Below are 26,011 nucleotides of genomic sequence, written 5' to 3' on the forward strand. Positions count from 1 at the left end.
GTACTCCTATAAAATGATGAGCAAGATACATCGATCTGATATAAACTATTTGATAATCATAATCTACTGGATTAGATTCAGTACTAGATTGAATATGTCAAACAGCGAATATCAAATCGATGTAAATCACCCAAAGTGGTCGACCAGATCAACTCAAAACACGAAAGTGATCTAAGTTGAAACTGATACGATAACTAGCAATCGCATAACCATATTAGAAGATCGGACCAAACTAAGACAGTTCCAATCTAGTCGATACGATTACCGTGACTCGGCGGAACATAGGACTTACCCTCCGCCGGAGATCGAGGCGATGCAGCCCCTCGTCAGGTGCCAAGTTACGCCGGAGTTGAAACCTCGATGAAGAGGGTGGCGATGCGCCGAGAGTAATTAATCTAAATTATGATGTAGATGGATTAAAATGATCCCGGGCATACATATTTATACCCTCGGGTGAAGGCTATTCCGTGTTAGACATGACATACGGCTTCTAATAGATAAAAAGAAATAACAAACTCCTATTTAGATTCTATCTCTAACACACAAGTCCCGATCAGACTCTAACACTCTTAGAGATAAAGAAAAAATCTAAACTAACTCTAACTAACATATAACATTAAATTACACGGACTCTGATCATTTCCGAATCTATCTGTAATATTCTAGACCCAATCGGACTCCATCTCTTATCTGATCCAGACTTCATCGGCTGAATCCGAGTCATATTCCGCATGTTCTTCTATCCGATTGCCCCGTTACATGTCTGATTCGGTCTCTAATCATAGTTTAATCTCGTAATTATTCAAATTCTGGCGTTAACAATCTGGCACTGTGTGTTTATCTTTGTTTATCAGTGATAAAACTGGTTCCAAATCAATAATTGGAAACCAAACACAGAAACACATATAAGATTGAAAACCGACGATGACACCAAAGCCATAGCTTAATCCATGGTGCGGTAATTAGAGGTGCTCCTCCGCTGTCTAGCATCGTGTATCAAGCTATCCTTGACCATCGATAGACTACAACGTGTCTCTGTCGACCAGCCATACCATCACTTAGCTAGGCTATACTTGTAACGTGGTTATAATAGGTTCGTCTCTCTATTTAAGCGAAAGTTTAGCTTATAATTCGACTTTACTACCGTCCTAACATCTGTTACAATTTGAGTCCTATACTTTAACTGCCTCCGTACACATATTTGACACAAATTCTAACCCTATTACTACTTCCGACACCCATCTACATGGAGCGGATAACTGATAAATTAAAGATTAGGGCAAAGTGCTTGCATGAAAGCTTCTACATCTCAATAATTTTCAATATTAATTAACCAGCTCAACCTAGTGAAAGAATTCAGTATATATAATATGTAGATGCGCTACTGCCAAAGGCACATGCTGTATATCCCAAGCAGATCACATCAGAAAATACTGAAAACATCGGTCGTGGGGCAACGAACGCCGGCGCGCGCCATGACGCGCTACAAACTACGCAAGATTAGTTACTCTCTTAATTAATATATCCAAGCTTACATGCATATGTATATGTTTCTTCCCTAGATATAATGTAATTTCCACAATCTTGCAGAAATTTATTACACACACCTCGTTGAGAGATTAAAATAAATGTGCATGGATAGAAACCGAGCGACGAATATAGTACAGGACTCTGCAGGAATTTGCACCCCTATATTTTCGCTTGTGTTTATGCTTATAGATCAAAATTTGAATTTTCGACTTTAAATTTAGAGTTGAATTTGAAATTTTTTTTACCGAAGTTTATTTTCCAGTCTTCTTTTAGACTACTAAAAATAAGTACATAAAATTTTTATTTATAAATTATTTTTCTTTTACAAATATGTTTTTTTTCATTTTTACAAAAAAACCAAACAATCATCCCTAGCTGGGCATTTTTTTTTGCTTCGTGGTACCACATGTGCATGCATGCTTTCTACGATTCGGAGCTACAGATAGCTCTCAAATCTAGCTGAGTAGTTTCACCCAGATATCACACGGGATTCCGTTCACTACCAGCCCATCGTTTAACCTAGGCTGCATTACGACTAGGTGCATGCTGCGTGGCCAAGTTCATCCAATATTTGTGTACTGCATGCAAGGACCATATGCACACACCACAGTCCACAGGAGGCAGATAGCTAGCTTACTCTTTAGCCATACACTTATAAATAGCCTATGCCTCTATGTTCTGAGGCAGATTAAACAAGTGAAATGGCCCACATCAAAAATAAGGAAATCAGGTGATCTAGGAGCCGTAATTTGGTTGGTTGTCAACTGGAGTCTCCTCAAACCACTTCAGTAGATAGCAAGCTAGGCCTCACTGCATTGCACTATTACATAAGACATGGGGCCAAACACTGTGTATAGTGAAGTGTTTGGAGGAACTCTGGTTAAGAATCAACATCTTCAAGTTAGGTTTGTAAGTACGTTATACTTTAGAGATTACAGGTATTTATATCTAAGTGATGTTGAATGATTTGGTTTGGAGACACTAGGAGTTTCCTTCAAGCACTTCACGGCAAACTATTCAAAGTTGCGTGAAGTGTTTGGAGGAACTCTTAGTGTCACCAAATATTTAAGAAGATAATGTTTAATCTAAATGGTGTAAGAGAGATGTTTGGTAGAACCGTGAGTTTGCTTGAAGTACTTTATAAGGCACTATTCGTTTTATGTTTGGGGTAAGTCCGCTTGGCAAAAAAAACTATCTTCCGACAATTATATCTAAGTGTAGAATAACTAGGTTTAGAGCCTCTAGGATTTTCCTCCAAGCACTTCAGGACACACTATTCAGAATCATGTGAAGTGTTTGGGGAACTCTTATTGCCTTCTAGCATTTAAGTAATTTTATGACTTTGTTCTTCTCTACAACTTATTGCCATATTATTTCTCGACTTTTACGCGCACGCTTCTTGAACCGCTAAACGATATTTTTTTGCGAAAGCTTTCTATATAGAAGTTCATAATCTCATATTTCTAGAGTATATTTTTAATTTTGTACTAGTTAATTTAATCGTTTATACCATTAAATAGCTAATCATATAATATTTCATCTTTCATCACTAAAAGAACACAACCTAGTATTCAAACCACAAGATTATTTGAGATTATAGCCACACTTGGTATTATATATCACTAGTTCTCTTAAAGCACTTAATATGGATCTATGCTAGGTAGCTATGGTATCATCAAGCATTTATTAATACTCTCTTCATTCCTTAATATAGGGCGTAACTGCCCTAGACGTCAATACCATACCATGGAGACTTAAGTACTGATTTTCTTGCGGTGACGCTTCGCTCTGCCCCCGTGGAGTGGCCTTTGCATGCACGCAATTGTTTGCATCCTCCCCGGCCAACCAAAAGAAAAAAAAGGGATAAGCAACACAAGAAACAAAGAGCTAACTCCATGCATTGAAAGCATTTGCATGCATGAGCACGAAAGTTTTCATACTTTTGTTTTAATGCTGCTTGCTTGCATGTGCATGCATGCCCTATATTCTGCGTACCCTTCAAAAAACCAGTTACGCCTTTTATTAAGGAACGAAGTGAGTACAATGTTTGTGGCTCGTAGGAGTTGGAGGCTAATTTGGTATAACTGTGAATGGCTTGTAGGAATTCAAGCACTTAGTGTTACATAATTCCCATTCCTATTGTGAAGTTCTTGGGGAAACTCTTAGTTTTACCAAGTATTTAATATAGTGATATTTCAAATTACAAGAGTGAAAGGTACCGTAAATTGCCCTTCATATGAATTAAATAAATTACTAAATTAACCATTAAAAATCAACGGTGTATTTAATCCTACTATACTACTAGCAACTAGCAGCACCAGTGGAAGTACCGTAAATTGGCCCTTTTTTAAACATAAGTGAATCAATTTATTATCAACTAAAATGTAAATCATATGTAAAATTTTTATATACATGTTTTTAATGATATAAAAGCTAGCAAAAATTAAAAAATAAATTACGATAAAATCCACTTAAATCAATCTCAAATTTAAATTTTCTAATAAATAATTCTAGCTTAGGGCATTCCCAACCCATAACATTAGATGTAGTTTCCATAAACTCCACATCATCAAGAAACTAGTACTAGACACTACTCTTCCAATGCAAACACCACTATTCCATACTTCAATTTAATGCTACTTATCTCATATAATATCTTGAATGTTGTGTAGAAACCATGTCTCATGCAAGATATGGTTTCATTCACTTTTCTCATTTATTCACTTGCCACATCATCTTTCATTCTAGATGGCAACTTAGGGTCCGTTTGGTTGGTGGTCAAGGTGGGATGGGATATGTCCATCTATATTTTTAGGGATATGGTGATCCAGTTTTATGTTTGGTTAGATGGATGTGATAATCAAAATTTTTATTTGGTTGGATGGATGAGGATGGATGGGATGGACATATTGAATTACTAATAAATAATAATATAAATTAATCATCATAGATTTTATCATAATTAATATAAATTATCAATTAAATATATGTATCATCATTAATTAACACTAATTTAAACTTGGTAGTTACTAATTAATGTCAAAACAAACTAATTATCACTAAACAATCACTAATGATCATGGTTCGTGAAGGTGGATGAGCTAATCCGGTTAATTTGGCCAGATACATCCATGTAGCATCTTCGTAGAATATTCCTTTTTTGGGCCACCATATCCAATTTTGTCCACGAACCAAACGCACCAAAAACCTAGACGGCCATCTCCCATCGAGGCATATCCCACCAACCAAACACACCCTTATTTAATGTTATGGACATCATCCTAATTATTGGGTTGGGAATATCCTTATCAGAAAAAAAAAAGTGCCTAGATAACAATTAATGTTATATCTATGAGTCAACTACTAGTATTGTAAACGCAGTCAGTCGTCGTTAAGATTACCCTTCCGCGATAAAATTGACATACAAACGTGAGACCGTTTAATAGATCTGCTCGGAGTTCTTTAGTAACTTCTGTTGTTTTATGCTTCACGTGATTTCCTTTCTGAACCCATAAATGCATCTTGAAGAACTAATGCAGATTCATCCAAAAACGCATCTTCATAAAGGTATACTTCTATCATGAATCTCATGTTACAGCAGAAATTTTTAACACCACCAAACATTTTCAAAAGAAAATTTTTTACTCAAATATAAAATGTTAGATGTCCATGAAGCGCACATTAACTACCAATGAACCAATCGCCCTTTACCATGCTTCCAAATACGAATGACTGGCAGCGCCCCCTTTTTTAGTTTATGGTTATGCGTATAAGTCAAATTATATTTTAAAACTTTACATTGTAGTTTATTTTGGAGTTTTCCATCGTACATTAATTTATAGTCTTTAGATCACCAAAATGCGTATATGAAAAAAATATATTCTATATTTTAATAGATAACGCCGTTGACTTTTTGACACATGTTTACCATTTGTATTGTTCAAAAAATTTACATGATTATTATTTCTTCTGTTGTGATTGTATTGGTTTTTTTATACAAGTTGTGATTATATTTGTTACTAAATACATTTCAATTATAACTTACATTTTCGTAAATTTGCACAAAATTCTTTAAATAAGATAAATTATCAAATATGTATTAACAAGTCAACGATATCGTATATTTTTTTTTGAAAGAAGGGCAAAAGCTTTGTCTCATATATATTGGTAGAGAAGGAGAAAATGTATAAGATTATGGCCCATGGAAGAACCAGAATCAGGAAAGGAAAAAAACCATGCACCACGCGTTTACGACAGAGCCCTTAGTACTGAAACCCAAACTAGCCTTTTGACACTCCTAAAATACGAGTTCTTCGAAACAACGCCTCCAACAAGGGGACGATGATTGCGCTGTTGTCGCCCGTCCTAGAGCGAACGTAGTTTTCACCTGAAGAAACCCGTATAAAAGGATGGGATTATGCAGCAGCGCCTCAAAAGGAAAACAAACGCCCACACACGACGTCATTGCTTGTCCAAGCTAGACTTTCGTTCGTAATCAAACAACCCACCCGTGCCAAAGAGCAAACGTTAAGCTCAGAAGCCACCGCCATACAACAATCTTCCACGCGCCTCGTCGGACGACCATCAAGAAGGAGCCCAAAACTCCGACATGCCCTGATCCGTCCATGTTGTTGGGTAGGATGGGGAGAGGGTGAGAGAGAAGAATAGATCCCCCCCTAGCCCTCCGAACGTGGCCACCTTGAGACGGCAAAGGCGTCGTCCAAGAGAACGATCGTCTAGATTAGGGGCCAGCCGAAGGCTTGCAACGCCAACCTCATGGCGCCACCGTCGTCTCCGTCCGAATTCCGGCCGCGTCCGCCGCAGCCGCTCCATCTAGACCTCCGGCTCACCGTCGCCCGAGTGTTGTGGTCAACGGATCACCGTCGTCCTCAACTTCGTGCCGGCGGCTGCCATCCTCTTCCGTTGCTTCCCGGTCCGGTGGTGTGGGGACGCCAAGGATGACTAAGCCCCCTCGCCGTCCAGATTTGGCCCGGCGGCGTCCGCCGGTCGCCGTCATCGCTCCATCCTCTGTCTCGCCGCCGCCCGGAAGCCGTAGGTCGATGGAGCTGCTTGGGGTGCCAGATCCAGCCCCTCGCCACAGATCTGGCCCGACGGCGTTCGTCGGTCACCACCTCCCCTCCATCCATCTCGCCGCCGCCCGAAAGCCGTAGGTCAACGGAGTTGCTTGGGGCGCCAGATCCAGCCCCTCGCCGCAGATCTGGCCCGGCAACGTCCACCGGTCGCGCCGCCCCTCCATCCTCCGTCTCGTCGCCGCCAGAAAGCCGTAGGTCGACGGAGCAGCCGGATCCATCCGTCCTCGTCTTCGCGCCATGGCTGCCATCCCCTTCTGCCGCTGCCCGCTCCAGTGCCCAACCGCGCCGCCCCTGCCCTTCAGGACGGCGACCACCAAAGGAGGAAGCCTCGCCGCCGCCGTCCTTGCAGCTGCTCGGGTAGCGGCGAGGCAGGCCGGCCTAAAGGCGGCGGTGGCTGCTAGCCTGGGCGTCGCCCGTGTCGCTCTAGGGCTCGGGTGACACGGGGTCGGGGTCGTGAAGCAATTGTACGATATCATATATTAAAGTACATAAAAAATACTTAATAAGTTGTTTCGCTTATATTTATAATATAGCACATTAGGATATTGAAGACTATATACTCTATCTATTTTGAAATATAAGACGTATATTATGAAATAAAGGGAGTAAGGTTTTAGAATCACTGCTTGTACATGAAATTTTTCTTATCTATTAAACCATTTAATTATTTATTTTGAAAACTAAGCATTATTCTAACTTATTTTTATATTTGACCTTTTAACCGTGCCATCAATTCAGGCGCGACTAAATAAGACCGTTGTTGTTGTCTTGACCAAATAATGCCATCACGCCATAGCGGACGGCATGAAGAGAACGTTCGGCTCTGAAACTAAATTGTGAGAGGGTTTAATTTTAATATAGAAAATTAAAATGGTTAAAAAAAAACCTCCTACAGTCCTACGGAGTATATCCGAGGGGGAAAAAAAAAAATCAGAAAACAGATGTTATAGCGACTCTGCCTCACGATGTGTATTTTTTTTTATGCGTTGAGATTTTCCCCTCACCATTGGAACCGGAAGGAAGGTCCTTCGAGACTGGAGTAGTGGTAGCCGACACGACAACCGCTTCTCTAGCTGGAGTCAAAGCTAAGCCCAAGCGAGCGGAGCTGCGGCAGCAAGGAAACGAGGGGCGATCGATGGCGGCGGACGCCGGCGGCGGCGGCGGCGTGGTGAAGCACATCTTGCTGGCGCGGTTCAAGGAGGAGGTGACCCCGGAGCGGCTGGACCAGCTTATCCGCGGCTACGCGGGCCTCGTCAGCCTCGTCCCCTCCATGAAGGCCTTCCACTGGTCGGTGTTCCTGGTCTTTTCCCCTCCCCTCTCCCACCCACCGCCTGCTTTCTCCTTGTTCATTCACCGGCTCGTTTGCTTGGCTGTGCGGGTGTCGCCCCCTGTGACGCCCACGCGGCAGGTGCTCGACGAATTGCGTGCCTGCGATCCGGTTCAGTTGGCTCGCCTCGCTAACAGTCTCAGATGCGAACGCTGATTTGGAACACTGTGAATTTGTCAAATGTTATAGTGAACGCCTTAATTTGGCCTGCGATTGGGTTAATCGTCCGCTATCTGTCTTTGTGTCGCTAACCATTTGAAGAATTTTCATTTCGGTGGAACTCAGGTCTGAGATTTGAGAATTGAGACTGTCTCTTGAAGGACTGCAGAGTCTTTGCAATCCTGCACGATTTGAGGGTGATCGTGGCTGATAGCATGTTGGCACCCATGGAGGGGTTTTGGAGCACAGCATAATCATCATTCCATAAATTGAGATACCTCTTCTTGATACATTGTTCAACAAAATAAATTTCAGTTCTTGAAGTCTCATGGGTAAAATTTAGTTCTTTTAGTTCAACTGGAGTGGGTCAACTAGCAATTTTTGTACTCTACATAAAGCAGTAAGGCTGATCAATGACCACAATTGTTCATTTTATGTACTGCCATTTATTTAGCCGTGGAGTTTAGACCATGCACATTTTAAGTTTTTAACTATGAACATAAAGGCACTGCCCTGTTCTAGGACCAGCACAGTAGCTAAATTAACATGAAAGTTAGGCCAATTGGGAAAATGGATCTCCATGTGAAGACCATTATGCTCCAATAATTAGTTTCAAGTTATATGATCTTTTCTGTGAATGTGCCATGTGCAAGGAATTATAACATGCTTTTCCTATAGCATTTTATATATTAGAGAATTATGTTGCTCCACTAGGTCATAGCTTCTTGTGTTTCTTAATATATGATAGCTTATGTTTTCTTGCAATATAAATTTAAAGTCTACATGAGAGTGTTTGTTCGCTATGCAAAAGAAATGGAAAATATCCTATGGTTTTTATTGCACTCCATGTTATAGTAAAAGCGTAAAACTATCATTTGTCACATCAACATGTGTCTCGAATAAGAGAGAGGAGATAACTACTTTATATTATAGTTGCAACTATATTAGTGTAAATGTAATAGACCTCCCTCCCTAGGTCAGGAGTCCACAGTTGACATCAGAACATTGTGGCAGTTATGATAGTACATCTACAGGTCCCGAGAAACAACATTGGTATACAAACATCACATCGTTTTTTTTTTTCACTGGCCAACATGACCCTTTGAATGCATTTACCCTTTTACAGTTAATCACCACAATCCTTTCCCATGGACAATAGCTTGCACTGATTTGCATAGTAGGCAGTTCACCAACCTTAGAGATTTGTAACTCAATTCTCCATTTCTACTTTAGAGTGCACTGTTGGTCCGTTTGATCAAGCAAAACCTCTTTTTTGGTCTGCCACCTTGCCACAGGAAAGCTCTTCTGGGTTTATCCATTTTTCCCTTGACCCTTTTGGCAGCAAAAACATGTACATGTGACAAATGGAAGTGCAGGTTTAACAGGAATCGATTAACACACATTTTCCCCCATTGGACATTGAACTACACTTCCAAGATCACATATAAGACATTTGTCAAATCATTTTCATTGATGCAAACTTGCGACTTTGATTATTTTTCAGTCCATTTTTTTCTGAATGTGCTGTTTAATTTGCAGGGGAACTGATGTTAGCATAGAGAACATGCACCAAGGATTCACCCATGTGTTTGAGTCCACTTTTGAAAGCACAGAAGGAATCAAGGAGTACATTGAGCACCCAGCACATGTTGAATTCGCAAACGAGTTCTTGCCTGCATTAGAGAAGACCCTCATAATCGACTACAAGCCAACTTCCGGAAACAACAGTTGAGATTATACAGTTTGGGTGCTTTTTTCATCGTTAATTGCACTACGGAATGCTGCGGGAGAATTTTATTTTTAGTTATCCAAATTTGAACTTTCTTGCTGAATAAATTTGTCCTATATGTTTTTACCTATCAAGAAGAGCGGTTCATTTTGGTGTACGTACTCTAAATAATTTGCTTGTTATGTTTTAAAAGTCAATACATGTACTCCTTATTAACCAGAGTTGTCTTTCAAGCATTGAACAGTTTTTACTGCACTTCAAATAATTAGCTTGATAAAAATTTTAACCCCTGTATTATCCAAGATTTAGTGCGGTGAAAGCTGTGAATGTGAGATTTTGAGAAACAGCAGTGCTAAAAACAAAATCCAAAGAGAATATTATTCTCCACGGTTGTCCAAATCGGAGTCCTCTGAATACTCCTCACAGAGCTCAGTAGGTTCAACGATGGCAGACTCGCCCTCACGCTGGAGGCTCTCAGCAACCAATCTTTGATTAATTATTAATTCGCTTGCTACAAAGCGATGCTGCCCCATCTCTTAAATTAAATAGATGTGGCACCAAATAATAACTAATTTGTAACAAACTCTAATTTGCTATCTTGTCTGTTAACAAACTCTAATTTATCCTCTAAATAATTTATCTCAAAGCTAAAAAAAATAATGGACTGATGCTAACACAAAAGACCTTCAACCACTAGTGTACGTCTGATTCAACTTCATGCGACGTTGATATTTCCTGCCAATAAACACGCCCACAACATCTTTGGAGTACACGGAGGGACTGTTTGGATGTTGATACTCACGTTGTCAAACTTCTGTAGCTAAAGTATGGCATGCCACACATTTTCTAGTTAACAAATTGTTGGCCACAACTTTAGGAAGATTTTATAAAAGATTATGTCTATGACATGTTGGGCACTAGGGTAAGTTTTTGTGGCAAGCCAAAAATGTGGTACCAAACCACTAATTTGGTCGGTTTCTTGTCAAAGATGTGACGAAGTGTGCGTACCATCTTAGCACCCATTTTCATTTTAGTTTATAAGCAGTTGTTAAACTTTGAATTTTAAAACATAATTTTGCAGTTGATGGGATTTTTTCGTTATAGATTATTTCTATATTTGGCTTTAAATTGCTAAGGATATATAAAGGTTTCACTCATAAATTATATTTTTATCGTTGATAAGCAGTTACGATTTAAAATCAGCTATAGCCTTCACTAGAAACACAATTAATTTTCTTACTGTTGAACTCAAAAGTAAATGCTGCTTTACAACCTGCAGTAAAACCTAACTTTATTCACTAATATATACAAATTATTATTATTAGTCACATGAAAATGACAATAGAAGATTCTATTTCAGAAGATTTTGATCTGAGAATGTAATAATGAAAGCTATTCTGGAAAATGGCAGCACAACGACATTGTTCTGGAAAGAAAACTGGACATGTCGTTTCATGAACAAATTTCCAACACTATCCTCATAAGCTCTAGACAAAGATTGCACAGTGCGGTCAGCCGGTCAAAACACCAAGATCAATCATGGAGCATCAAGCTCCACCCAAACCTATCCCTACAAGCATAAACATAGCTACAGGCATTCCAACTGATTATACAAAACTACACACCTAACCCAGAAACACCAGATTTGAGAACAACACAAATATCTACAGCAAGCATGTATCAAATGCTGAATAGCTGACATACCATGGATCATTATGGAACCCTGCCAAATACATTTGGACCAGAATAATAACAAATACCAACAAATTATTCATGAGTGGTGCCGAGGTGGGTTTGATTGTGATTTAGTATACGCCGAGGTGGTGTTGGCGCGAAGTTAGACTAGTCAACCCTACCTCAGCGCCATGATATGCTCAAGAGACAATGATAGAGATGGTTGTATCATATACCATGTTTATGTATTTATCATACATTGGTTTTTTGAGACAGATAACTCATTATTAATTAACGAATATGTGATTCATTTATGAAACTCTTTATGTTGTAAGTTACTATTTTATCAAATGTTCCCTGATTAAATATCATATATGAAACAAATGTGATTAAATATATTAATTGATGATCATGTCTCATGTATCATGGTATGAAGATACCAAATCAATCATATGGACACATGTTGGAGAACAATATATTGGATAGATCCAACGTGAGACACTGCAAGAGTTATATATGATGTCATCAATGTTCTCACTAAGTGTTGATGTATAATCCTTTGACTTGAGATTACCATGGTTGTCAACATGTATAATGGATTGTATATGAATTACTAAACGCTATATCATGACCGGGTAGTTATAAAGGTAATCTTCAGACTTATTATAAAACATTTAGTGGGATGTGAATAATCAAGATATAATTTGCCCCTCCATTGAAGACATACACTGTGCTCTCCATTAATGGAGATACGTCATGAGGTGATTCATATTCTCATAGCATGAGTAGTCTCTTATATAATTAAAAATGCGGATATGGTAATATTGAGGATGGCAGTGATTTAATATTGTTGATATTTTAAAATATTGTTTTAATACCTTTTGTGAATGAAATGTTTTTATAAAACCCTACTTGATGAACCCTATTCATTTGTACTCCTTGCATATATTATATTTCTTTAATTGTGGTTATGACTTCCTTTGAACTCTATTACATTTGTACTCGCCCCTTGCATAAAATATAGTTTAGAAAATCAACGCTTCATCAAGGTTGCTTATGTTAGGGTTGCTTATTCGCTCAAGTTTGCCTATAGAGTTGTTATGTCTTCTACAAACTGACTAGTTGGTCTTTTTGAAAAGATAGGTCTATTTGAAAAGATAGGTCGACGTGTCTTATTTTCACTACTCACTATTATTCGCTAAATGCTTTTATATCTTTTTTGTGCGCAACTCAAATCCTCTATAGTTGTGGCTGTGGAATTCTTGTTTATGCCAAATACATCCCCACACCTATTGGACGATTCATCTGGAGCAAAGAGCCGCTTGCAAAATATCTTACTAGTAAGCTAGAGAGAAGGGGGTACGATTTTGCAGGCAGCTCAAAAAGTGCTCCATTAGAATTGGGGCCCCATGGAAAATCAGCAGCCCCCTCCTTTCTCACGCTCACGACTTGCCACGGCTGCTAACGCCTAACAGCCATTTGTCATGTCGAATATATTGCCTTGCTAGTGACCGTTTTATATATATTGCCCACTGGATGGGCTGTGAGGTCTAGTTTTGTAATATTTTCAAACAAAAATACGTTTTTATTAATTTTTAATTAAAAAATATAAAAATATAAAAAATCAGAAGCTACCGCCTATAGACTTAAGTGGATAGTTCTTCACCAATCCAACATATAACTCCCATTCCATCTGTCAATACAAATGGTGCATATATTTTATTTATGTCCTTGTCCAACAATCTGATATCTACCTTGTCACAAATTCTCAATTTGTTATTGACAATCCAAGAACATTCCTAACTCGCGAGCTTATTTCATCAAATCTGGGAAAATAAATAGAAGTAATTAATTTGACATTTATATCCTCAAACTCAGCATGTCCACCATGTGATTCTACCACCACAATAAGCATAAACCAATCTATCCATCTCCGTTGTAACAACATAAAATTAAACATCGCCGACATAGAACATAAAAAAAATGTTACAAAAGCTAACCACCTACATAGTACATTATCATTATGATTTAGACACGACCCTAAATCATACAACTTACCAAATTTTCACCTAAACTTGCAATGCGTACATCCTAAAAATAATTTGATATAATTTGCACATATTTACATTCCATCCTTCCATCCTCATATACACATAATTGCAACACCTAACTTCCTAATGCAATTATCTCAATCATAATTTGGGACAAAAAATTTTAGGGTGCCATCCTGGTCTCCGAAATCATCAAGTAAAACCAAAAAAAGAAAAAAAAAGGGGGGGGGGGGGGATGGAGGATACCTTCTCCATCAAGTTGCTAACAAAATCTGACTAAATCAATTGATGACTAAATCAATTGGATTTGAAGAGATTTTGGGAAGGAGAGTAAGGAGCTCAGAGCTCCTCTCTTAGTGGGCTGCAAGGGAGCAAAACTGCAAGAGGCTGTGCAGCCCTCAGGTAGCTGCATGGATAATTTAGGCCGAGGCGATAGGTCTCCAGTGAATTCATTGCATCTCTTAATTACCAAAATATGTATTCAAAAGAAAATCATCATAATAAAGGTGACAATGAGTGAACACTACCTGAAGATATCATTGACCCATCTTTTTTATTTTGTCCAAATTGCTTTGTAGTCATTTGTGTGAACAGTGAGAACTAAAGATCTTCAGTATACGCCTCAGAAAAGAGATCTAACTCTGTTGCACAGAAACTCAGCAAATGAAACTGGCGCATGGACTAGTGCAACAAAGGGCCATGTTACTTTTGTAACGTGTAAACAACATTTATGTTGTGCAGGATAAACCAACCAGTGAACAGATGTGACGAATAATGTCAGTCGAAGCATTAGGACGAGATGCACTTAATGCCTTCTGAGACATGTCTGACATCAATTTCTCATCACCTGAAAAATGGAAAAATTGCTAAGTAGACAGCACTGTGACCAAAGAACAAGATTACAACAAAACAAAAAATAACGGGATGGTATTGGTTATTGGTATAAAATTATAAAGAGTAAATTGCATCCATGGTATATGAACTTGTAAGGTGGGTGCATATTAGTGCACCAACTTGAAAAATGGATATTTTCATACAACAAATTGTATAATGCATGCGTACCAAGGAAAAAACAACCCATGCAACTAAGAAATTAAGCAAATTGTATCTAAATAAATATATTTCTACATGTACCTTGATTGATTGGTAAGCTATAGCTAGACTCTTAGTTTCCCTCAAAAAGTTTTTTTTTCCTCGAAAACGCAGGAGAGCTGCATTTCATTTCAATAAGGGGAAATAAACGGAACAATACAAAGAAACAGAAAAAAACAAAAACACACACACTCAAAACAGAAACACACTAGCCCAACTTGCAGTATTATTATCTCAAAATTAAAAAATAAGTAAATTTCAAAACATTTAGTATCCATGGTAGCTAAATAATGCATGAATGGTGTGATCTCAGGGAATTAATAGTTTAGCACCATCTTTTCTTGCTCTCTGTCATCATCACCAATTTTCGCACAATCGATTTCAAAATTTAATAATCATCTTGTGTGGTTCAACTCCAATTCCACATAACAAGAAACTCTCATCTTAATGGTGATACGGTTTTAAAATTTCCTATTTACTGCCATGACAAATAAAGAAATGCATTTTTTTTCATAATCATTATGTGACATGTCATTGCTATAACAGCATCTAGTCATGGTTTACACGAACCAGACAAATTATTGTACCTAAATAAGCATTTTACAAGTTGTTGCACTAAATTGCATCCACCTCACAAGTTCATGTATCGCGGGTGTAGTTTACTCAATTATAAATAATCAGTTCAGGAATGGGATCTATTCCAGATTTTTAAACAACTCATGGGGATCAGGTCATTTTCAAACCATGGCCACGCAAGACAATCTGAATTATTACCAGATTCCTGTGTATTCTTCTGGGTTAGCTGTGTTGAGGCACATGATTACGACTGAATTTTAAGGGTTGTTTGACCTTTGTCCAATACCAATAGGCAAAGTAAATTGTGGTAATCATTAGGAGAGTAAAGTAGTATGTATAGTGTACAGTGCGTGATGCATTTTGGCCTTTGGCTACTTTTAGTGGCTCATTGGATCCAAGAACTTTTTTGTAGTCCCTTGTCACATCGGATATTTGAACGTTAATCAGAAGTATTAACTATAGACTGATATCAAAACTAATTGCATAAATAAATCCTATTTCATTAGACAATTTTTTAAGCCTAATTAGTCTAAGACTAGCAAATATTTACTGTAGCATCACATTCGCTAATCATGGAATAATTAGGCTCAATACATTCGTCTCGCGAAATAGTCCAAAGCATGGGATGGGTTTTATTAATAGTCTATATTTAATACTTTTAATTAGTGTCCAAACATTCGATGTGACAAGGACCTAAAAAAAAGTTTGGGGGAAACAAACACCCCCTTAATCGTCCCTAGTAGCTTTTGGGCGAGGTGAATAATTAAGTCTAATCTGAACTGTCAAAACCTGGGAATAGGAATGTATGGATAGTGATCATACCAAAAGTGAGGTACTGCCAAAATTGGAACAAGAAACTTTACTTAGTTCTACTGGATTGCTCACAAACGTTGCTGGATTTCATTCCCATCACCAAACTTTGGCACCAAACAAAATGGTAGCAATTAGCCAATTCTTTTTGGGCATCATCAAATCTTCGCAATTGGGGTTCCAAACCAAATAAGCCGTTAATCAGATTAGTGCGTAAAGATGTCAATGAGTCTATACCCACGGGATATGACTACCCTAAACCCACCTCCACGAAATCAAAACCTGCCCACTGGAGTATCCATTTACATTGGGGCATAATTTTTCCCCATACCCAATTATCACCCACAAGTTCTATGATCAATAAATAAGGTATGACTTGCAAATTTAACAATGAAGCATAACCATAACCAAAAATTTCACTACATAACCAAATAGTGCATAAACTAGCAATACATCATCGTAGCATTACAATATAGATGTTGATTTAGTACTTCTACGTCCCTAATAGTGCAATCATCATGGTATTACACATAACACCACTTGTACTCCATGTTAGCTACAACCAATGAGTACAACAGAAGTAGGTGGTCAATAGTTTCGATGGACCATTTTTTTGGTTGAGCCTAGTTTAGATGGGTCAAGACTAGAATTTATATTTATTTATTTTTGATGGGTACCCATTGGATTATGGGTATGAATACTATGTACTCATACCCAGACCCAATAACCAATTGGGTACAAAATTTTCCTATTAGTGTACCCATGGATACAAAACTCAACCCATTTATCCACCCTAATAGGGTAAATACCCACTGGGTTTTGGATAATGGGTCTCCATTGCCATCTTTATTAGTGTGTCAAGACTTTCTATTAATCTAGAATAGAAGGTTTCATTTAAATCCACAAATGAATATATCATATAGGCAAATAGCCGTAGAAATAACTAACCAGAATAAAGACCAATAGAATATTGGATACATGTTCATATTTTTAAGTTCTGGTTTCATCAGCTCTGATCTTGCAGAGCACCATATAGCATGCAGTAATTAAATAAGTTATGTTAAGTGGTACAATTAATTCTAAATTTACTATGTTCAACATTAGCATCTATAAGTCCTGAAATTAAATACATTTCACGTACCAAAAACTTCATCAATTACAGCTCTGAGACTAGTAGAATCAAGTTCATCTTCTGTTATGACCTTTGCTCCCATGACGTCAGCCATAATATATGCATTTTTTGTTTGATGGTCGTCCACAATTGTTGGTAAGGGTATCTGAAGAAAGAGAAACTAACTGAAATTTGTGCAAAAAGAAGTGATAAAATGTTGTTTACTAAAATATTTTCTGATGCATCTCAAACTTTGAGACAACATGTGTACAGCAAAACACCAAACAGTACAGACCATAATGTTAGTTATCTAGTCTTCAACAAACAAATCAGTACAGCATTTACCAACCATGAAGATAGATTAGGTAGCATATGCTATATGTCATGCTAGACTTTTTTAGAGACATCTATCCAATAATAAGTACTCTCTAACTCTGTGTACGTAACTTGTATAAGTAACTATGAAAAGCATGGCCTTTGAAAACATATTCTCACTTTATTAATGTTGCCTTAAACATTGGCTTCATCGCACAGCTTGTAAAAAATTCTGAGTATATATGAATATCATAATCAAATGATAGCACAGTAAATCATTAAAAAAGATGAAAAAAAAACAAAAGGAGCTTCTTTCCACTCATTCAGATTAATACATGGCACTGAGATTGATGACATGTAAGCCTTTTTGCTTTGCATCTCAACTCATTAATATGTTTCAATGAACTGTTAAGATATTGCTAAAAAGATACAGAAAGTCAAAGAAAGCAACCATTATACTAGTAAAAGAATAGGAAAAAAAACTTTCTATTCAGAATTTTGCAATGCCTTATGCTGTTCTGAAATTTGAAATTTGCTATTCAAAGTACTGCTAAGACACTGCTTGTAACTTTGTCTAACAGTTACATATTTATGTGCTGCATGACATTGCCAGCAGTGATTAAAATTTAGGGATTAAAAATGGATAAACATTCTAAGATATACCCAAAAAAATCACAAGGTTAAACACAATGTGATTCACTCCTTTATATACTTAATGATTTTGGTCGGCCTTCTGCCTGACCCGGCAAAAAAAAAAAAAAAACACACACACACACACACACAATGTGATTGTGCAACTAAAAGCCTAGAATTACATGTACCTTGTTTCATAAAATATGTGATCCCATTCCATATGAAGTCCATTGGCGGCAATAATACAGTACCCATTTATGTCTAACAAGTAATTAGTCTTTCATATTGTTTGCAAATTGGAAGGCCAATGCATATATTATCAGCGCTCCAGACATACTACCATGTGGTAATTTCTTAAGCTGTCACAGGATATTTTTACTAAAGACATACATGTAAGCCCAACCATTTGGAAGAAATGGAATTCTATACCAAAATTGATGGTTTCCCAGTGACCAGTACTTCAGTGCAACTCATAGAACCAGCTCGAGAGACTACAACATCAGCAGCAGCATATGCTTTGTCCAATTCATGCAAGAACCTTGAAAGAGTAAACAAAATATATCATCAGCACACAGAGTTGACTATGAACCAAACCAGGTTGATTTTTTTTTAACTTATTCTTTATCATTCATCCTACTGCATAGAGCTTTATTTTTACGGAATGCTGAATAGAGCATTAAAAGTGTTGTCTAAGAACATCACATGAACAGGCTGGAATTTCTATACTCCTTTAAAAGAAGGTAGCTGTATTTGTCGTGGTGAATCTGCTGCCCAACCCACCACATCACCACCACAACACCACACTACAATTTTTATGGATTGTGTTCTCTGAATTTCCTTCATATCACATAATAAACCTTCCACATGCTGTTCTCCTCTTATTGGAACCCTTACTAAAATCATGATTTTACACGGGAAGGTCAACATGATCAAATTGTTGTAGAAGTGTGTCAGTTCATTTTACAATTAGCATGTGCAAAAACTATCAAACAATCCTTGTAGCAGATGTTTGATGAAAGATCGTATCTATTTGTTTTGAACAATATTAGGACATACATGATTCTTTTTTGTTCATGGCAAATGCATGGACATGTACCTAACATATCAAGATCTTGGAATTATATCTGTGAGCTAAAATATGCATCCGATAATTAAAAAATCAAATGACCTCTTTGGATTGCAGTATTTGCAATGAGAATTTTGGAGGATTGTAATCTGTAAAACTTTCCCCAAGTGAGTTGTTCGAAACATAGGATTCTTGTGCTCCCAAACAGGAAAATAACCATGAGTACAGACTGCTTGCTATTTTCCCTTGTTGAGAAGGACACCACACTTTCTCTCTATAGTCTCTTCAATAAATGGCTCTTTCAAAAAAAAATTGTTCTGTTCGCTACGAATTATCCAACACGCAACCTCTAGTATCATGTTTATAAAGTGATGTCATGATTCATAATACATGGCATTCCAATCCTACATTTGTAAAATTCATGTGATTCTAATTTTGTGCCTTCCAAAGAGACCCTAAATAAGTTTTGATGATGCAATGTAATGAACTGAATGATTGGACAAAGGATCTTAGTTTACACAAAACTAGAATTTATGATTACTTCAATAATTTCTATATTTTTTCCCTTTTCAAGATAACGTCACAAGATAATGCTCTTACTGACCAATATGATTGAAAGAGTGATGAACAAAAGAGAGTATTCCCTACGAAGACAGAGAAAGAGCCTTTAGAAATATGATCATTTTCGGCGATTAAGGAGAATTTGCATATAGAACACCAGGGAATGCAAAGACAATTTTAATTCTGATATCTATCTCGAGCGACTTTTGCCGCATTCTGAGTTAAATTCTTCCTTGTACTTCCTTGCTCACATCTCAGTACTAACTTGCTATTTGTGTGCATCCGTAGTTGGTGCAGAGGGTGGAGTTTACTTTCATTACCTTAAAAAGTGCTAGGTAGCCTTAGGCTAGTTCCTACTAAGCAATCAGATATGTAGATGCTGGTCACATAAGGCACTAAAAAATAACAGCTACACGCCCCCAGATCAATATAACAACACTGCACAAATCCGAAGGAATTGAACTCACGGGGTAAGAAGTAGCCGGCGATGGCTCTTGACGAGGCTCTCCATCTCGCAGAATCCATCCGGTCCGGTCTGCCATATGATGTACCTATTCTTCCTCTCTCTCAGCATCTCTTTGTACATATTCAGCAACGAAACATTGATCTCAGGCGACCCCTCCGTACCACCAAGCACGAGCAGAACCTCCACCCCTTGCTCGCCCACAGCTCCCATCCTCGGGAAGAAGCTGGTGATAGCGTCGGCCTTGGAGATCCGGCACTTGCGGATGGACATGCGGACGGGGTTCCCATAGACGGCGCATTTGCGCTTGGGGAGGAGGCGGACGGGGGCGTTGAAGCCTAGGAAGATCCGGCGGGCGAGGGGGGCCAAGAGGCGGGTGGCGGGGGCCGGACCGGCGTCCTGGTCCTGGATCACGAAGGGGAGGCCGAGGAGGACCGCGGCGAGGCAGGCCGGCAACGAGGGGGCGCCGCCGGTGGCGACGAGCACGTGAGGACGGAAGCGCCGGAGGTGCAGCGCCGCGGCGAGGACCGCGTGGGGGAGGCAGCGCGGGATGGGCGCGAACGGGTAGGGCGCGGAGGCGGCCGCCGCGGACTCGAGGGACGGGGCGGGGGCGCCGAGGAAGAGGGAGCTGGAGGCGGGGAGAGAGGCGTGGAGCTCGTCGGCGAGCGCGATCGCCGCGTAGACGTGGCCCCCCGCGCCGCCGCACGCGAACGCGACGCGGAGGAGAGGGTCGGAGGCGGGCCGCGGGCGCGGCTCGGAGGAGGCGGGCTCGGAAGAGGAGGGGTGGCAGCAGAGGAGGGGGCGGCGGGCGCGGCGCCGCGCGGAAGCAGCGGGGAAGGGGCGGAGGCGCAGGGGTAGGCACCTGGCGCCGCGGGGGAGGCGGCGAGGTGGGTCACCCGAGCTGCACGGCCGCGGCGCGTGGCGGGCGGTGGCCGCCATCGCTCGCTTCCTGCGAAGGCGGAATGGGGAAGGGAGGTTTGTCAACGGGTGGGGTAGGGGGGAGCGAGCACGTGGCCGAGCTCTTTAAATTAAACTAGAAAGCTGGCGCGCTGTTCATATAGCTCATTTATATATCTATATAATACATCCTGTTTCATTTCATTAAGACATTTATCCAATTTTTTTTCATAATTTGTGGTGTTATTAAAGGGTTTTTTAATTATGGTTTGAATTTTTATGGCCTAACGTATGTCTAAAAACTGACGACATAAACATAAATAAGCCGCGTGGAGTATATATAATTTACAATCTTTTGTTTTCTTAAAAATACTATATTTAAGATGAAGGGAGTAATAATATAAATTTTTATATTGTATAGCAAGTTTCAAGTGGGTGCATACTTCCCAAACAAATAAACAATGTGTTGTTTGTAAAAGGTTTCTGTAGAAAAAATAGCTTAAATCATTTTTTATTAATTAGTTAATTGCATGCTAATCTGTCACTCCAATTTGATGTCTCAAGAAATATTTTTTTCACCTGACATAAAAGAGAGCCGCTAGAGTAGTACTCAAGAACAAAATACTTATGTTACTCCTTTGACATTTATTAGCTATTTGTATTTATTGGTATTCTAAATTCTTTAGTGTTGTGCTAACAGCTTTTCTTTCACATTAGAGAGGGAATAGACATCATGTAATGTCATTCTTTCACCTTTTCTTCATTTATTTTTCTTTCGCCCTTTCTTCTCGCCACAAGCAGGCAAGCAGCAGATGTCAAACCCCATCTCAAGCGTCGTGGCAGCGGTGGTGGGGACGTAGGAGGCATTGGCAGGGGGACAGCGACGATGGCTAGTGGTATTATTTTATTCCAATCCTAGCTGTTCGCTCAGCTCGCAGAAGATGCAACGCTCTCCTTTCCTGAGCTCTGGCCAGTGATGACACGTGGATGTGCTAGTTGGCCGACAGCTTGCATAGCATTCGGTATTAGAGATTAGGGGACGACTAGCTGTAATAGGGTAGTGGACTGAATGAAGTCGAACATTTTTAAACGTAATATATCATATATATTCTCGCTTTTCAACAATGAGTTAAAAGATAAAAAATCATTTTCAGCCAAACTTTGAAAACTTATATTTTGATGACAAGTGTGTCAGACTTTTAAAACTTTAAACACGAAGTTTTTTTTTTCATATATCACTAAGTAAGTTGTTTATTTTTATGTAGATTACAGCCAACAACTAATAATAACACAAAATATTTGGACGGATGGGATCTTAAATAAATATTTCTTAAAAAAATATTGAAGCCATCTAATGGTCAACACAACCTCAAGATATTATTTGTCCAACACAATACAAATCCAAAACACCAAACACTTGCGAAGCCCAATGTGGACCAGAGGTTTGAAACCGTCCAGACCGAAATTTCAAATTTGCTTCGGATGTCACATCGGATGTATGGACACTAATTTAAAATATTAAATATAAATTAATTACAAAACTTATTCCATAACCTTGGACTAATTCATGAGACGGTGAGCCTAATTAATTCATGATTAGCTTATGTGATGCTACAGTAAATGTTTGTTAATTATGGATTAATTAGGCTTTAAAAATTCGTCTCGTGGATTAGCTCTTATTTATGAAATTAGTTTTTTTATTAGTCTATGTTTAATACTTCAAATTAGTGACCAAACATTTCATGTGACATGGAAAAATTTTAGCCCCATCTAAACACCCCTTTATTACCCCTATATTTTTATCACAGGGGTATTCGCTCAAATAGAGACACCCTTGGTCCAAATCAGCTAATCTTCGGGTCCAATAATTTTATATTTGGTTAAATAGATAGAATGATCTAATTTTTTTGGATGGATGAAGATGGATGAAATGGACATATTGAATTACTAATAAATAACAATATAATTAAACATCATAGATTTTGTCGTAATTAGTATAAATTATCAATAAAATATATCTATCATCATTAATTAACACTAATTTAAACTTGGTAATTACTAATTAAACAAGCTAATTATCACTAAACAATCACTAATGATCACGGTCCGTGAAAGTGGATGAGCTCATCCGGCCAATTTGGCCGCATACACCCTTCCAGCATCTTCGTGGAATATATTTTTTCTAGGCTACCATATCTAGTTTCGCCCACAAACCAAACGCTCCAGTTTCGCCCACAAACCAAACGCATCGAAAGCCTGTAGCAACTCTTCGTTTCTACGGTACTCGGCATAGGTGTGGCCGTGTGGCGTCGTTGTTTCGGCTTCGGCACTTCGCAGCTTCGCTCCGCGTCGGCGTCTGCCCCTAGTCCGGCGTCGGCGTCGTCACCCTTGCAGTCTTGCACCTTGGCCATCCCGGTGCGGCGACGCGCAGGCGGCCATCACCTGTCGCCGGCGGCCTGACGACGCCACTCCAGGCCCCAGCCGCCCCGCAGCCCGCCCTTCGGCCCTTGCCCGGCCTGTTTGCCATCACGGCGTGTTGGCACCGCTCCTGGCTCCTAGCTGCAGGCCGCGCTGGCCCGTGGTGGGCTGCTGGCCGTCCAGCCGTGGCGCCGTGCAGTGCAATTGTTTGCCTATTGTCTCTCTAGCTCTCTGACTCTGCCTAACTAGGTGAGCTAGTAAGCTGATCTCATTTTATTTACTCTCGAAGTCTCCAACTCTTCTTCATTCATTGATATTATGCAGATATTCTGTAGTTTATAATTTATTAGTTATGTTTCTTAGTTTCTATTATTCCATATTGGGTTGTCCAAACCGTCGAATGGCCTTCTACCACCCACCGACGGAGGTGCGGTTAACCGCAAAAAACGCAGAAATTGACACAAATTTGAATTTAAATTACATGGCTATCGTGGCCTCTCGATCAAGCCCAGGTGGTAAGTGATAAAATTGTAAGAAATCTAAAAATTATAAGAAACCTGAAACTAGTATAAATTGATGTAAAAATTATAAAATAAATCTGAAAAGATGGTAAAATTGTAAGAAAAAAGAAAATTAGTAGTTAGCTATACTTCTGATAGTTATGACATATTTTTGGAAAAACATAATCAAGAGTTCTCCTTGTTCTCTGTTTCTCACACAAGATCTGGAGTTCTATTTGCCATAACACACATGCATTCATTTAACTAACAAATAAATCACATAATTTATACCCAGAATCATGTGTATTTATCCTACGTACATATCCTAAAAATTACAAATGTTATCTAAATTAATTGATATAGGAAGCTATCTAGTATAAATTAACGAGTGATAGCTACATTTTTTATTTTCCGTAATAACCAAACTGCACAATGTACCAATATATCTTTACATGTGTATAAATCAATCACATCAAAGATACTGTCCTCATGTCAAAATTTTTATAGAAACATGTACCTACAAACAATTTTTACCTAATAAACTATTATAAATTCCTTTTTCACTAATGGATTTTTAACCGTTCATAAATTTATTCCTTTCATCTATTTCTTACACCAAACTTCACTACAAATTAATTTGTAACACATATATACTTTTACCAAATTTTCTTAAAATTTTGAATTTGCCTCAAATTTAGACAGGCCTACCACGACATACCGAAACCGTCTCTTGGTGGAGACCACGGTTACCGTGACGGTAACTATGGTAACATGAACCCTAATTCTATATAAAGAATGGAGAAAACTATTTTATTTGCTCTAAGCCTCAAAATAATAAAAATTGAAACAGGTTGCTTTGGAAATTGTAATTGAGAAATTTCTAAAAAGGAAAAGCACCAAATAGTATCAACAACACTAGAAATTCATCCTGGCTATAGACAAAAAAAAAAAAAGTTAGGCACCCTGCTCTGCCCTTGATTCGTGGGCTGCTGTTTATCCTGGGCACCCCATCGCCTGGGCCGCCGTGTAGTTATGCCTCAGTTAGGCCGTGCCACTATGTTGAACCATTTTGACCACGTGGCCTCGGTAGCGCTTGCTCCCACTAAACCGTCGTCTCGTCTTGGGGTGAACCCCATGCACTTCACTAGGCTGCACCACTATCGTAGGCTATGCTCTTGTTCCAGGGCATGTCCACTCAAGCGAGACTGCACCCCTCGTCTCTCGGACTGCATCTCTCGTTTAGAAAGGTTGTTTTAATATTTTCTTTAACCAGCTAAATACGCATGCTTTGCTACGGAGAAATATAAATTATATGCATGTTATTATTGTTCGGAACTTATATTTTGAAGATAAAAAATAGAACCAACATATATGACTATTTTAAAATATTTTATATACATAATGAAGAGTTGGAAAGACAATATATAATATAGTTGGTGGATGTTAGATTTACTGTCCCACCATTACCTTCTTTTAAAGTAGTATAGATATATAGTTTAATTCTTTAAACATTATATCTTACAAACTGTAAATCCAAATTAATTGGAGCTTAAACCATTGTTCTTCTGTAATCAAGCCCTATTTTGTTGGTGCAATTTCCGTAGTTCCGTTAGTCTGTCTTAGCGCCATAAATTATTATTTTCACTTATTGACCCTAAGTTAGTCGTTCATCCATTCTCTTTTAGATTCCGAGGTTTCGATCTGCTGAGTGACACCCAACAACACGAGCAAGGTGAGTAATCACAACCCTTGAACATGTTGAACCTACTTTGCAAAATGTTTTGTTTGCAAATAAACATGCATGCAATCATGAAACTCTTACTTGGTTAAATAGCATGCCATGAACATTGTATCATGTTTACTTGTACCCCAATTACGTACGATTCCCTAGTCAATTATGACAACTGACTAGCTAAGCTTTACTAGTTGCATTCATTCATCTGTTGATCAAAGTACCTTTTGTTTGGGTGATCCACCTAAGGAAGGTGATCAAACTTGGGCGTATG

The 26,011-nt window shown here is 38.8% G+C and overlaps 2 protein-coding genes across 2 annotated transcripts; one reads left to right on the forward strand and one right to left on the reverse strand.

The window, feature by feature from the left end:
* Positions 1-7,364: 7,364 nt before the first annotated feature.
* LOC102717013 (stress-response A/B barrel domain-containing protein HS1) lies at positions 7,365-10,107 on the forward strand. Its single transcript, XM_006644167.3, has 2 exons — positions 7,365-7,910; positions 9,649-10,107. The coding sequence occupies exons 1-2, from the start codon at positions 7,759-7,761 to the stop codon at positions 9,839-9,841; spliced, it is 345 nt and encodes a 114-aa protein (XP_006644230.1). The 5' UTR covers positions 7,365-7,758; the 3' UTR covers positions 9,842-10,107.
* A 3,252-nt stretch (positions 10,108-13,359) lies between these two features.
* On the reverse strand, positions 13,360-21,129 carry LOC102703743 (UDP-N-acetylglucosamine--N-acetylmuramyl-(pentapeptide) pyrophosphoryl-undecaprenol N-acetylglucosamine transferase). Its single transcript, XM_040523740.1, has 4 exons — positions 20,195-21,129; positions 18,530-18,638; positions 17,183-17,318; positions 13,360-14,410 (listed from the first exon to the last, which is right to left on the reverse strand). Exons 1-4 carry the CDS (start codon positions 21,127-21,129, stop codon positions 14,292-14,294), a joined length of 1,299 nt encoding a protein of 432 aa, XP_040379674.1. The 3' UTR covers positions 13,360-14,291.
* Between the last annotated feature and the right edge of the window lie 4,882 nt (positions 21,130-26,011).

Source organism: Oryza brachyantha, chromosome 1, assembly GCF_000231095.2.
Source record: "Oryza brachyantha chromosome 1, ObraRS2, whole genome shotgun sequence".
In the NCBI taxonomy this organism is placed as follows: Eukaryota; Viridiplantae; Streptophyta; class Magnoliopsida; order Poales; family Poaceae; genus Oryza; species Oryza brachyantha.